Genomic DNA, 14,898 nt, shown 5'->3' on the forward strand with positions numbered 1-14,898 from the left:
GAAGCTGAGTCTCCAGTGCCTGGCAATGCGATGAGCTGCCAGAGAGAGGCAGGGCTGGCCAGGGTGTTTGGTGAGGTCAGAGCTGAGGGGGCGATGGAGTCCATCAGAGAGAAATAGGAAGCTCCAGATTTAGCCAGGGAAAGCTCCAAACGGGAGCCAGAGCTCTGGGTCCCGCCATCAAGCCTGACTTGGCCAAGATCTCCCTCCCAAGGTCACATCCTGCCCCAGGCCTCAGTTTCTTTTTTTTTTTTTTTTTTTTTTAATCCTTACCTGAGGACATTTTTCCATTTTTTGTACAGATAGAGTGGGAGGGAGAGAGAGAGAGAGAAACATCGATGTGAAAGGGACACATCGAGTGGCTGCCACCCGCACGACCAACCAGGGCCGGGGACAAATTGCAACCGAAGTACGTGCCCTTAGCGGGAACCGAACCCGGGTCTCTCCGGACCGCAGGCCGACGCTCTAACCGCTGAGCCAAACCGGCCAGGGCCAGGCCTCAGTTTCTATCTTACCAAGTGAGACCGGTGGTAACCCCTGCCCTGCCCTGCCCTCCTCACGGGAGTGCTGAAGGCTCAGAGGTGTATACATGGGACCATTTTGTAGCCTGAAGGACCACACACAGGTCACCTCCTTGGACTTAGGTGGCCAGACTCTGTACAACATGGCCATCATGAGGCTGGGGTAGGGGTGATGTGTGTGTGCAGGACACAGGGGGCCCAGGGTCTGCTCTCAATGCTGTTACCTTGGCAGTCCCAGGGGTTAGTGTTAGGTTTGTTGCTTTGGTGACAGGATGGGCCCCAGGAACCCTACTCAGTACTGTTGCCATTGGTAAACTCCTTGGAAGAAAACTCACTACAACGTGGTTGCCAGATGACCATTAGGACAGGTGCTCCCTCCCAATGGGGAGAGTCCCCACTACACCAGCTGCAGGGACAGCAGGGGAATCCAGACTGTCTCCTAGTCACAGCCAAAGGTTCATACCAACCCAGCAGGGTTCCCCCCAGCCCCAGCGCTACCTCACACATAGTCCCCACCGCCCGTCAGCCCTCCTGGTCTCCCTCCTCCTCCAACCTCACTCCCCAGGCTCTTTCTTTTTCATTTTTTTTGGTACGTGCCCCTAGCGGGAACCGAACCCTGGACTCTCTGGTCCACAGGCCGATGCTCCAACCGCTGAGCCAAACAGGTCAGGGCCCTAGGCTCTTTCTTGTGCTGTTGGTTTAAACAAGGAGATGGTTTAAATATGTTGAAGATTTATATGCAATTGTGTGCTTTTATCTCTCTTTATAATCAATTTGAGCAGCTAAGGGAACATAACCTGGGATGGTGCTGGTGACACCTGAAAGAGAGACAGAGCAGGGAAGGCTGAGGACACAGGGAGGGTTTGGGGTCCCTGGAACCCTGGAGTTCTAAGTCACTGTGACTTCACTGCTCCCCCCAATTCACATAGCTATGTCATATACATTTTGGACAAATTAGTAAATTTAGCCAATTGTTTGAACGGGGCGTTTAGAACATTGATTTTTGGTCATTGACTCTGGGAGACATTTTCTTCAAGTGTCCCTGACATCCCTCGTGCTTGTTGATGCCCTAGCTGGGCTGGTTCTATCCTAGGTTCCTCTGGAGTTTTGGAGTCCCACCCTTTGGAGCCTCCTGACCAGCCTAGCTCCCCTGCCCTGCTCAGGCTCCAAACAAGCACTCAGATTCCTGCTCTGAGCCCCCACTAAGTCCCCTCCCCTCTGTCACTGCTTCCAGCATTCCCTGTTCCCTACTTGTCTCCTTATATGTCCCCATTTGTGTCCACTGTGCCTTTGCTCAGGCTGAGCCCCTGGATCCGGAGCTCTCTCTTCTATCTCAGGTTCACCCTCCTCCCAGATTCTTCCCCTGATGCTGTGGCCTGCTACATTCTTTTTTCCTCTTTTAAAAAATCCTCACCCAAGGATATTTTTCCTGATAGAGTGGGAGGGAGGGAGGGAGAGAAACATCGATGTCAGAGAGACAAATTGACCGGTTGTCTCCTGCACAACTCCAACCAGGGCCGAGGATTGAACCGCAACTGAGGTACGTGCCCTTGACCGGAAATGAACCCGAGACTCTGATCTGCGGGCTGACGCTCTAACCGCTGAGCCAAACTGGCCTGGGCTCTTTTTCCCCAATTTTTTTTTTTAATCCTCACCCGAGGACATTCCCCCCCCCCTTGTTCAGATAGAGTGGGAGGGGGAGAGAGAGAGAGAGAGAGAGAGAGAGAGAGAGAGAGAGAGAGAAACATCGACATGAAAGGGACACATCGAGTGGCTGCCACCCGCACGACCAACCAGGGCCACCGCAACTGAGGTACGCGCCCTTAGCGGGAACTGAACCCAGGTCTCTCTGGACCACAGGCCGATGCTCTTACTGCTGAGCCAAACCGGCCAGGGCCCAATTTTTTTCTTTTAATTTGATTTTAGAGAGGGAGAGAGAAATGTCCATTTGCTGTTCCACTTATTTATGCATCCATTGGTTGATTCTTCTATGTGCCCTGACTGGTGATTGAACCCACAACCATGGTATATTAGGATGATGCTCTAACCAACTGAGCTACCCAGCCAGAACTCTGCTACATTCTTTATGACTTCTTGTGAGGCAGGGACAGCACTGGTCATGCCTGAACTGGAGTGGCACAGCCATCACAGCTTCACTGTCACCTCAGGCTGCATATCTGCATGACCAGCTGTGTGAGGTTCCAATGCCAGGTCCACCTGAGCGATGTGACTTGGCCCTTGGCATTCTACCCGGGCAGTGACAAACATGATGGATGGAGGGTGGGGGCCTGGGACATCGAGGGGCGTGGTCTGGGGTGGAGGCAGAGTGCAGAGAGGGACATCATCCCAGCCCTGGCCTCCTCCTGGGGTTCTGCAACAGGGGAGCACAGGGAAGGAGGATACGGACCAGGTTCTGAGCTGGGTTTTATTGGGTTGGGCCAGAGCAGTCCCAGGGAAGAGTTCTGGAAGGACCTGAGATGGAGGACTGCAGGAGGGGAGGGGTCAGCAAAGCTGGCTCTATGGGCATGGAGCCATCTCAGAAAGCATTGGACACATGCATTCAGAGTGACTTCTTTGGATGCATCATTTGAAAGCCATCTTCTGAAGAATTTTCTGAGGCCTCGTGGGCTCACACAGACTGGAGAAGGGGGAGTCAGAGAGGGTTGGCGTTAGCCAGGGCTGGGAGGGTAGGAAGGTTAGGGTCAAGGTCTAGTATCCTCTCTCTCCTAGGAGGAGGGCAGTATGGAGGGTCCAGAGGAGACTGGCAGCAAGGAGATGCCTCAGACTGGCCAGAAATCTTTGGGGACTGCTCAGCCCTGTTCTTGTCTTGCTAAGTGACCCTGAGCATGTCACTTAACCTCTTTGAGCCTTGGTTTATTCTCCAAACTGGTGTCTCTTCCAGCTCTGATGCTTCTTTGGTTTTCAAACTTCACTGTGCATCACAATTTCCACAGGGCTCCTTAAACACAGACTGCTGGGCCCTACCCGGAGTTTCTGATTCAGTAGATCTGGAGTGAGGCCCAATAATTTCCATTTCCTTTTTTAACAAGTTCCCAGTAGTTGGTGATGCTGATCGTCTGGGGTCCACATTTGGAAAACTACTATTTTTTTGTTTTAATGTTTTTTTTCTTTATTGATTTTAGAGAGAGATCAAGGGATGAGAGAGAACATTGATTGGCTGCCTCCTGTATGCCCCGCACTGGAGATCAGGCCCACAACCTGGGCATGTGCCCTGACCAGGAATCGAACCATCGACCTATTGGTGCATGGGTCGATGCTCAACCACTGAACCACACTGGCTGGGCTGGAGAACCACTGTTTTAAAGCTCTAGGTCTTAGTTTTCTCAGTTGTAAAAGTGGATGCTCATGTGTATGTGTGTGCCCACGTGAAATCTGTAATCACAATTCCACTAGACACAATCCATGAAAGGGCATCTGTAGCTTCCAGCCCATGAGTTCTCAATCCTGACCCCACACCAGAACAAATCGGACTGTGGGGTGTGGCCTGAGCTGAGCACCGTACAGAATCTGCCCAGATGATTTCAATGGACAGACAAGGACAGGAACTCTCTGCTCTGTTGAACCAAGGCTCAGCGTGGTCAAGTGACTTGCTCAGGTCACTAAGGAGAACAGGGGTTCAGCTAGGAGTCATCTTTTCTGGGCCACTGCTTGCAGGTTCTCCGAAGATGCCTCAGGGCTGGGAAGGGTGTAAAGGCCCCCAAGATGCCTGTCGAGCAAGTGACAGTCCAGCCCTCCAGCCCTTGCACTCTCACCGGAAGTCTGGCTGGGGCGGGCTGTGCTCCATGGACCAGGGCAGCCATTGGGCTCTTCAGGCTCCAAGGCTTTGGACAAGGAGCTGGAGAGGGAGTGGGGAGAAGAGGCTAAAATGGGTCTTGTTCCAGGTGTGGGAGGGATTCTGGAGTGGGGGAGAGGGCCTCCAGCACCTGCTCATCTGTGGGAAGCCATCCAGAGCCCTCAGCAGCCTCACTGGACCAAACTCCCTGACCACACCGTGACTGCTGGCTCCAGCACTCAAGACCCAATGTGAAAGCTCGACCCCCCCCCCCTTCTGATCTGGATGCATCTAGAATCTTCTAATTACCTTGTTAATTGGATGAGACATTATGAAAAGGGCAAGCTGGGGAGAGCCTCTCTCTCCCTCCCCAGGAAAGCCATGGCTTCTAAAGTCCTGAGTCAGCCTTGCTACCTCACGTGGCGGACACCCACCCGCATGTACTGGCCTTGGACAGGGCTCAGTCCCGGAAGCTGGAAAGCCAGGACCTTGTGCTGTGGCCCAGGGAGGGAAGGCGCGTCCCTGATCCACACTCTGACTTGCAGCAGAGCTCCTGTGGAAGCCACGCATGCTCTGGCTGATTCCAAGTGAGAGGAGTGTGCAGTGTTGGCCAAGGTAGAATGTCCCCTTCCGCCCATTGCAAAGGGGCTCTGGGTGTGCTGGATCTGACCTAGAGGAATACAGGACTAGACAAGTCTCATGCCCTAGTCTAAGAACTAACATCGATACCTACTTCTCTCCCAGTTTCGCTCCTTGGGGACCCTGAAGCCAGAAAAAAAATAGTGAGGGATCCAGGAGAGATATTAGGGGTCCAATGTCCTGGACTGACCCTCCTCCTAGCCACTAGAAACGGCCCTGATGTGCAAGCCCGGCTTGATCAAGAGCCCCGTGGGGCAATACCTGGGCTATGAAACCGGCTTGCATACAGGCCCATTTCTCCTTCCTTCTTCCAAGGCTGAGTGTGCAACCAGCGTCATTCATCCAGGCTGCCACCTTCCAAGGTGCCCTGTTCAAGCCTCTAAGATCCCACAGGCCAGCAGAGGCCAGCAGCTACCTCAGGCCTCGCGGCCAGATGGCCATGCCGTAGGAGAGCTGAGACTAGTTTTCCTCCTGGCCTCTGGTCTCCTCTATCACGTTGGCCTATTAGCTGTCCCAGTGGTGCTCTCCCCACTTCCCAGCACCAGCCTCCCCGGCCTCCTGTCTCAACTAGAGCACCAAACAGGGAGTCATTTGGGGTCAAATCAGAGGAGACTTCCTGAAGGCTGTGGGAGCAAAGAGGAGGAGGGTGCCACGTCTGGTTGGAGGTCAGGGAAGGCCGCATAGGTGGAGGAGCATGCCAAGCAGAGGGGAGAAGGGCAGTAGGCTCGGAGGGGCCTGAGGGGTACGGCGTAGGCAGCAGCCGGACACCTGGGGCATGTAGGGCTGCAGGGAGGGCAATGGGGAGCAACAAGGCTCCAGGCCCTGATGCCAGCCTGGGGGCTGTGGGCTCCTGAAGGCTGGGGGTGAAGTGGCCAAACCAGCAGTTTGAGGAGCTCCGGACAACGGTGTGGAAAGCGGACTGTGGTCTAGGGAGAGCCTGGAATCTGGGGAAGCTGGAGTCTGGAGGTTGTGCTTGCACTTCAGAGGCGAGAAGATGGTGGCAGGAGCCAGGGCAGGGGTGGGGGGGCGAGGGAGTATCCCTAGGAGGAAGAAGGAGCAGGTGGGGTGCTCCCCAGGCTTCTAGCTCAGGGCTTGTGCAGCAGCACCCAGCAATACAGCAGGCCGGGCGGCCTGGGGACGGCCAGGGTATTTATGAGAGTCTTGAACTGAGACATACTGCCCAGCTGATGTCTGTCCATGAAATTGATGTCTTGAGAGAGGGTGTCCCCAGAGAGATGTGAGGCCTGGGAAGAGAAGCACCCCAGCACCACACTCTGCAAGCCCTCTATATTGAGGGAAAGGTCGTGGGAGGAGACCAAGGAGGAGCAACCAGGGAGGCAGGAGTGAAACCCGAAGAGCGGCCTCAGGGAGAACGGGGGGCGGGGGGACAGTTTCAGGAGGACAGAGGGGTCACCAACACCTGGGTAGATAAAGACAAGGCTTGAGAGTGGCCACTGGGTCCAATGAGGGCAGGCCAGCCTGCAGTGGCTTTGAGTGTGAGAGAGAGCAAAGAAGTGGGTCAATGTGGTTGTAGAGAACCCTTCCTCAGCTTGGCTGGGGAGGGGCCAGGGCCACATCTGGTCAGGGCTGAGGACATTTTCATTACAATTATTTTTTAATTAAAAAAATTTTTAGTGCCCTGGCCGGTTTGGCTCAGTGGTTAGAGCGTCGGCCCACAGACCAGAGAGACCTGGGTTCAGTTCCTGCTAAGGGCACATACTCTCAAAAAAATTTTTGTTTTTTAGTTTTTTATTATTAGTATTATATTTTAAACTCTCCTCCCCAATCCCATCCTCTCCCTTCCTTCCCCACACTACTGTTGGTGTCCATTGATTATGCATATATGCATAGAAGTTCTTTGGTTTATCTCTTCCTGCCCTGCCTCCTCCCTTCCCTTTGAGGTTCATCAGTCTAACAGCCAATTTGCACTTCTTAATTCCTTCATCTTCTTCACCCATCCCCCCAGCCTCCGCCCATCTGGCAAGCAACAAAAAGTTCTGTGTATCTATGAGTCTGTTTCTGTTCTGCTTGCTCATTTTGTTTGCAGATTCAATTGTTGATAGATATGTATTTATTGCCATTTTATTGTTCATATTTTTGTTCTTCTCCTTCAAGAAGACCCTTCAACATTTCACATAATACTGGTTTGGTGGTGATGAACTCCATTAGCTTTTTCTTGTCTGGGAAACTCTTGGTATGTCCATTGATTCTAAATGACAGCTCTGCAGGATAGAGTAATCTTGGTTGTAGGTCATTGCTTTTCATCACTTTGAATATCTCTTGCCACTCCTTTCTAGCCTGCAAAGTTTCTTTTGAGAAACAGCTGACAGTCTTATGGGAGCTCCTTTGTAGGTAACTGCATTTCTCTTGCTGCTTTGTTTAAAATATTTTTCTTGCTCTGGCCGGTTTGGCTCAGCGGTTAGAGCATTGGCCTGCAGTCCAGAGAGACCCGGGTTAAGTTCCCGCTAAAGGCACATACCTCGGTTGCAGTTTGTCTCCGGCCCTGGTTGGGTCGTGTGGGTGGCGACCACTTGATGTGTCCCTTTCACGTCTATGTTTCTCTCTTTCTCCCCCTCCCTCCCACGATCTGAACAACAACAACAACAAAATTTATTTCTTTTATTTCTTCTTCTTATTTTTTTGGGGTACGTGCCCCTAGCGGGAACTGAACCCAGGACTCTGCTTTACATAAGCCAATGCTCCAACCGCTGAGTCAAACTGGCTAGGGCTTTCTTTATTGATTTGAGAGAGAGAGGAAGGAAGAGGGAGAGAGAGATAAAAACATCAATGACAGAGAACATCGATTGGCCACCTCTTACATGTCCCCCACTGGGGATTGGGCCCATAACCTGGGCATGTGCCCTGACCAGTAATCAAACCGGCAAATTCTTGGTGCATGGGTCAATGCTCAACCAGTGAGCCACACCGGCCAGTCTTCTCTTGCTGCTTTTATGATTCTCTCTTTGTCTTTAACCTTTGGCATTTTGATGATGGTGTCTTGGTGTGGACTTCTTTGGGTTCATCTTCTTTGGAACTCTCTGTGCTTCTTGGACTTGCATGTCTTTTCTTCACCAAGTTAGGGAAGTTTTCTGTCATTAATTTTTCAAATAGGTTTTCAATTTCTTGCTCTCTCTCTTCTCCTTCTGGCACCCCTATGATGCAAATGTTGGTACTCTTGAAGTTGGTATTCTTCTCCTTCTGGCACCCCTATGATCCAAATGTTGGTACTCTTATACTAGCCTCATTTTTTTTTTTTTTTGGTGGTATGTGCTCCTAGCAGGAACCAAACCTGGGACTCTCTGGTCCGCAGGTTGACGCTCAACCTCTGAGCCAAACTGGCCAGGGCTATCCTCATGTTTTTGGATTTTTTTTTTTTTTTTGCTTCCTTATATTCCAAATAGATTGTTTGCTTCTTGTCTTCACCTACTCTACTATTAATTCCCTGTAAATTATTCTTTATTTCTGTTAGTGCATCCTTCATTTCTGACTGTTTTTTTATGTTGTTGATGTTCTCACTAAGTTCCTTGGAGTTTTCTTAAGTTCTTTGAAGTTCTCACTAAGTTCCTTGAGCATCCTTATAGCCAGTGTTTTGAACTTCCCATATGATTGATTGCTTATTAGCATTTTGTTTAGTTCTTTTCTTGGAGTTTTATTCTGTTCTTTCATTTGGGACATGTTTCTTTGTCTCCTCATTTTGGCTGCTTCCCTGTGTTTGTTTCTATGTATTAGATAGAGTTGCTACATCTCCTAGGCTTCATGCACTTCTCATGTGGACTGTATACCCTCTAGTTGTAATTGAGTCTTGATTACTGTTGGCTCCTCAATGGGAGGGATTTACTCAGGCTGATCAGCTGCAAGGACTGGCTGTGCTCACTGACCACTGACCTTTGACTCGCTTGGAGGATCAGCTGTGTAGGGCCCCACCATATAGAGCAAGACTTACTTTATCAGGGCTCTGATACCCATTGAGTCCACTCATTGAGTGTCACTTGTGGAGGTGGTTGGGTGGTGGTGCTTCAGTGTGGTCGGAAGCTGTTCACTGGGTGTGCTGGCTCTGGGGCAAGGTCAGCTCCTGCCTGAGTTGTACCCAGGGCCACCCGGCATAAGCTACAAAGTGATCTGCTGATGGCTGGGTCTTGTGCTGGGCTTGGAGGTGCCCAGGAAAAGCCAAATTGTGAACCAAGGCTGGCTGCTTCCAGTGCAGGGCCTGGGGCCATTTAACGAGAGGTGTGGGGCTCCCTGAGACCAGATGCTGCTTGTTTGAGAGATTTTAGGAAACTCTGAAGCAGGATCAAAGACAGGCCAATCCTATGGTGAAGCCATTGGAAACAGGTTGGGTGGGCCTGAAAGTTGGGTGGGGCAGGGTCTCAGGGAATCCTCAGGGCAGGGGGGGCCAGGTGGCTGGAGTCCCAGATATAGTGGCCGTCTGCTGCCCCAGGGAAGGGCTCACCAAAGGAATAATGGCCTCTGACAGCAAGTCTGTCAGGAGAAAGCTGCCCCTCCAGCTCTCACCCCAATGACAAACAGCCCAGTTCTTCCCCGTATGTCTCTGGTGCCTTTCAAACCGCCTCCCCAGTGCTGGAGCCCAGAAGGAGTGAGTCCGAGTAAGTCCAGCAGCCTGGGGCTCCAGGGTCTCAGCCTCCCTGAGCCTCAGTTCCCACTGGTTTTTCCAGCCAGAAGTTATGGGAACTTCCCTTCCTAGCACTGGAACCCTGAGCTGGGAGTCCGGTATGGGACGGGGACCCCTCAGTCCTCAGGGAGGACCTTCCCAGCTGAGGTGTCCTCCTGATTTTTATCCGCCACGCGTGGGTGTGGGACCAGCCTGTCCGCCTCTGCCCCTCCTACCAGTCTTTTTTTTTTTTATTCTCACCTGAGGACATTTTTCTATTTTTTGTTCAGGTAGAGTGGGAAGGGGAGAGAGGAAGAGAGAGAAACATCGATGTGAAAGGGACACATCGAGTGGCTGCCACCCGCACGACCAACCAGGGCCGGGGACAAACTGCAACCGAGGTACGTGCCCTTAGCGGGAACCGAACCCGGGTCTCTCTGGACCACAGGCCGACGCTCTGACCGCTAAGCCAGACCGGCCCGGGCAGGATGGAGTCGTTTTAGAAGTCTTCCTTGGGACTGACTGAGTGAGTAAGGCTCCAGGTGGAGGGTGGTTACTGTTAATTCATTCATCAAATGTTACCCCAGTGCCTGCTGGGTGCCAGGCAGTACCGAAAACTGAAGATTCAGTGGTGAATATAGTACACTACACTGATTCCTGGGGAGCCACGGTGGGGAGAAAATGTAGGACAGGCACCCTGGCTCCCTTCCTCTCCTGGATGGCTGAGCTCTCTTGAGTAACCCTGGCTAAAACTCCCTCCAGGGGCCCAGGAGAAGCCAAGACATTGTCAGGGAGATGGAGAAACCATTTCTTCACCTTGCATACGAGGTACATCTTGCCCACTGACCAGCAAGCCCTTGACGTAACATCGGAGCTGAGGCAAGCCACAGCCCACACCCTGGCGGGTGGCCAGTGATGGGGCAAGTGAGAAAGGCTCCTGGTCAGCCCTTTGCAACAAGCCCAACCTGGCATAAAAAAGGGTCCTGCATGCTGGGAGGAGGCAGACTTGGGCACCATGAAGACTCAGAGGAACAGCCTCTCCTGGGGGTGCTGGTCACTGTTGCTACTGGTGGTGGGCCTGGCAATGCCTCCAGCCACTGGCCAGGCCCTCAGCTATCAGCAGGCCGTGCTCCTTGCTGTGCAGGGCTTCAACCAGCGCTCCTCCGAAGCTAATCTCTACCGCCTCCTGGAGCTGGGCGCCAAGCCCGAGGGGGTGAGTTGGGGAGGGGATGCCGGCTAGTGAGGTTCTGCTCCCCCCACGCTTGGCCACACTGCCACTTCCTTTGCTTCTGCGGGACCTCCTGTCAGGAAGGCACTTCTCCCTTTAAGTGGGGTTCCACCTCTTCCAGGAAAACTTCCTAGAGCTGTGTCCCTTCCCAGATGAGTTTCCCGCCTTAGAATCTCTACTGTGCAGAGGTGCCCCCCCTCCGTTCAGGCTTCAGGGACTTCTGGGAGTTCTAGGGACAAGAATGGGGTCTTTGGGTCTGGGACGTGACTTCCCACATCCAGACAAAGGCTCTGCTCAGCCTCCAGGTTTCTGAGGCAATGTTTTTCCTCAGGGGCCCCTGCTCGCCCTCGGTCCCCTTAGTTCCTCTGAGGTCTGCTCTGCTCTCTGTGTACTTGGTGTGGGCAGGAATGGGCTGTGCCCTGCTCGCCTCTGTGCCCCGGCACCAAACCCAGTGACAGGGACAAAGCAGGGGCTGTTGAAAGGCTGTTGTTTTGGGGGTGGTGGTGAAGGGATACAGATCAGAGAAAGCAAGCAGAGGCCCAATGCTGGTCTCCCCACTTTCTCTCCTGGCCAGGATGAGAACCCAAACACCCCAAAGCCTGTGAGCTTCACAGTGAAGGAGACTGTGTGCCCTCGGACGACGCGGCAGCCACCTGAGGAGTGTGACTTCAAGGAGAATGGGGTGAGGCTGGGGCTAGGGGTGCCTCCCAAGATGCTGAACAGGAAGCCTCAGGGGAACAGTTCCAGAGCCTGGGGTGAGGCTGGAAGGTTATGGAACAAAGGTTCCAGCTTAGCCATGAACTTTTCCCTTCTAGCTGATAAAAGAGTGTATAGGGACAGTCGATCTGGACCCGGCCAAAGGCTACTTTGACATCACCTGTGACCAGGTAAGTGGCCCCTTCCTAGATGTAGGGGCCGAGAAAGCCTCACTACCCTGGGCTTCTCCCTCAGCCCGAGCCCTGGCTCTGCAACCCCTCAGAGCAGTGGGCTCCATGTATGGTCCTCACCTGGGAGCTTGTTAGAAATGCAAATTCTCAGGCCCCACTCAGACCTGCTGACTCAGGCTCTGGGTGAGGCCAGCAATCTGTATTTAACAAGCTTTCCAGAAGATTCCTGCTAAAGTTTGAGAGCCTCTGATCTAGAATAAGCAGCTTTCAGTTCATGCTCTGTCTTAGCTTTGCTGGGATTGGCTATGTGACCTTGGGAAGCCACTATCATCTCTGGGCCTCAGTTTCCTCATCCGTTTATAGGTGTAGGGATTCAACCATATGCCCCAAAGGTCACAGCCAGAGGGTGAACTGGGGCCTCAAGGCTCCTAGGGTGGGCCAGGAAGGGGGTGTCTAGAGGGGTCTAGACCCTGGTGCAGCCCCACAAGCAGCCTGTTTCCTCCTGGTGCACAGCTCAAGGATGTCTCACTGGGCGGTTTGCTCAAGAAAGGTGGACAGATTATCGGTAAAAAAATTGAGAAAATCGGCAAGAGAATCAAGGACTTTTTTACGAATACTGAGTCCATGGAAGAGGCCAAAAGTGTCTAATTTGCTCCAGCTCTGGCTTCTGGACTCTGAAAAATAAAGTCTTGTGAAAGCAAGTTTCTCCAGGCTTCAATTTCACTTGTTTTCCTTCTCCCACTCACCACAACAAAGTCTGGGAGGCCCTGCGTGTGCGCACCACACACACATTGCGGGCGAAACCCAGGGATGCGTGGGGACAGCTGTTCCGTCCAGGAGGGCATGGGGCGAGGCAGGGCCAAGAGGCCCAGGGCAGTCTCCAACCTCAGGGTCCATCCCGTGCCTTCACATACCTCCTGCCCTCCTCCTTGAATACCCAGTAGGGGCTTAAGGAGATCTACTGTGTGTGCAGGGCAGTGGGGCTGTGCTGAGCTCTTCCTGCTCACACTGAGGTGACAGTGGAGAGACGCACCAGGCATTTTTTTTTTTTATTCCTCACCCGAGGATATTTTTCACTTATTATCAGATAGAGTGGGAGGGAGGGAGAGAGAGAGAGAGACAGACAGAAACATTGATGTGATAGAGCCACACCAACTGGTTACCTCCTGCATGACCCATCCAGGGCAGGGACGAACCACAACCGAGGTACATGCCCTTGACTAGAATCGAACCCGCGACTCATTGGTCCGCGGGCTGACACTCTAACCACTGAGCCAAACTGGCCAGGGCCAGGCATTTTGTTAAACACTCAGAGACGCTGTTCAGTCTCATGGCTGGCTGGGTTTTAAGGTCAGCAGGGTTCTAATGCCCATACAGTTTCAACTGCCCTTTAACTTTGCAAAACCCCCCATACCTCTGGCTTTTCCTCTGGCACTGTTTCTTCAGCTGGTACAACATTTTGTACCATTAAAAATAAGAATCCTGCCCTGGCCGGTTTGGCTCAGCAGTAGAGCATTGGCCCGTGGAACAATGAGTCCTGGGTTTGATTCTGGTGAAGAGCATGTACCTTAGTTGTGGTTTGTCCCTGGCCCCTGGTTGGGGGCATGTGGCATGCGGGAGGCAACCAGTTGATGTTTCTCTCTCTCTCTCTCTCTCTCTCTTCTCTTCTCTTTTCTCTCTCCCTTCCTCCCACTCTATCTGATAATAAATGGAAAACTATCCTTGGGTGAGAATAAAAAAAAAACAAGAATCCTAAAAGAAAAAAAAAAAAGAATCCTAAAAGCAGTGGTACATATACACAATAGAGTACTATGCAGCTGTAAGAAAGAAAGATCTCTTATCCTTTGAGACCACATGGAGGGACCTGGAGAGTATTATGCTAAGCGAAATAAGCCAGTTAGAGAAAGACAAATATCACATGGTCGCACTTATTTGTGGAATATAATGAACAAAATAAGCTGATAAACAAAATAGACCCAGAGATACAGAAGTAGGGTTCAGACTGGCAAACCTTAGAAGAGGGGGCAGGGGAGAGGGAAGAGATAAACCAAAGAACTTATATGCATATAAGCATAACCAATGGATATAGACAACAATGCTGTGGGGGTGGGGGAGGTTGGGAGGAGGGTATCAATGGGGAGGAAAGGAGAAACATCTGTAACGAAATTAATTAATTTAAATTTAAAAAGAAAACCAAAAACCAACAATCCTGCCCAGCCAGTGTGGCTCAGTGGTTGAGCACTGACCCATGCACCAAGAGGTTGCTGGTTCGATTCCCAGTCAGGGCCCATGCCCAGGTTGTGGGCCCAATCCCCAGTGTGGGGTGTGCAAGAGGCAGCCAATTGATGTTCTCTCTCATCGATGCTTCTATCTCTCTCTTTCTTCCTCGCTCTCTAAAACCAATAAAGAAAAAAAATTAAAGAAAAATATTTTAAAAAATATATTAAAAAAAAAAAAAGAGTCCTGCCCTGGACAGTTGGCTCAGTTGGTTAGAGCATCATCCCAATATGCCTAGGTTGTGGGTTTAATCCCTAGTCAGGGCTCATAGAGGAGTCAACCATTGAAGGCATAAGTGAAACAATAAATCGATGTTTCTCTCTCTCTCTAAAATCAATAAATTCAAACAAACAAAAAAACATACAAAGCCCTGCCTGGGTGGCTCAGTTCATTGGAGCATCATCTGATACACCAAAAGGTTTCAGGTTAGTTTCCCAGTCAGGGCACATACCTAGGTCACAGTATTGATCCCCAGTCAGGGTGCATTTGGGAGGCAACTGATCAGTGTTTCTCTCCTTTCCTATCTTTCTTTTTAAAAAATTATTTATTTATTTATTTGAGATAGAGAGAGAGGGAGAGAGAGAGAGAGAAAGAGAGAGAGAGAAAGATCGATCAGCTTGTTGTTCCACTTATTTATGCATTAATTGGTTGATATTGGTTGATTCTTGTATGTGCCCTGACTGGGGATTGAACCCGAAACCTTGGCTTATTGGGATGACGTTGTAACCAACTGAACCACCTAGCCAGGGCCTTTGCTCTCTCTCTAAAATCAATAAAAACAGCCCTGGAGTGTCATTCAATATACCAAAAGGTTTCAGGTTCGATCTCGGTTGGGGTGTATATGGGAGGCAACTGATTGATGTTTTTTTTTTTCTCTCTCTCTCTCCCTCTCTCTTTGTTTCTCTATAAAAATCAATAAAAACATATCCTTGAGTGAAGAGTTAAAA

General features: G+C 51.3%; 1 protein-coding gene across 1 annotated transcript; it reads left to right on the forward strand.

Moving 5' to 3' along the window:
• The first annotated feature begins 10,574 nt into the window (after nucleotides 1–10,574).
• Nucleotides 10,575–12,381, forward strand: LOC118633461 (cathelicidin antimicrobial peptide). Its single transcript, XM_036267411.1, has 4 exons — nucleotides 10,575–10,772; nucleotides 11,362–11,469; nucleotides 11,603–11,674; nucleotides 12,188–12,381. Exons 1-4 carry the CDS (start codon nucleotides 10,575–10,577, stop codon nucleotides 12,320–12,322), a joined length of 513 nt encoding a protein of 170 aa, XP_036123304.1. The 3' UTR covers nucleotides 12,323–12,381.
• Nucleotides 12,382–14,898: the final 2,517 nt, after the last annotated feature.

This window comes from Molossus molossus, unplaced genomic scaffold (assembly GCF_014108415.1).
Source record: "Molossus molossus isolate mMolMol1 unplaced genomic scaffold, mMolMol1.p scaffold_m16_p_18, whole genome shotgun sequence".
NCBI lineage: Eukaryota > Metazoa > Chordata > Mammalia > Chiroptera > Molossidae > Molossus > Molossus molossus.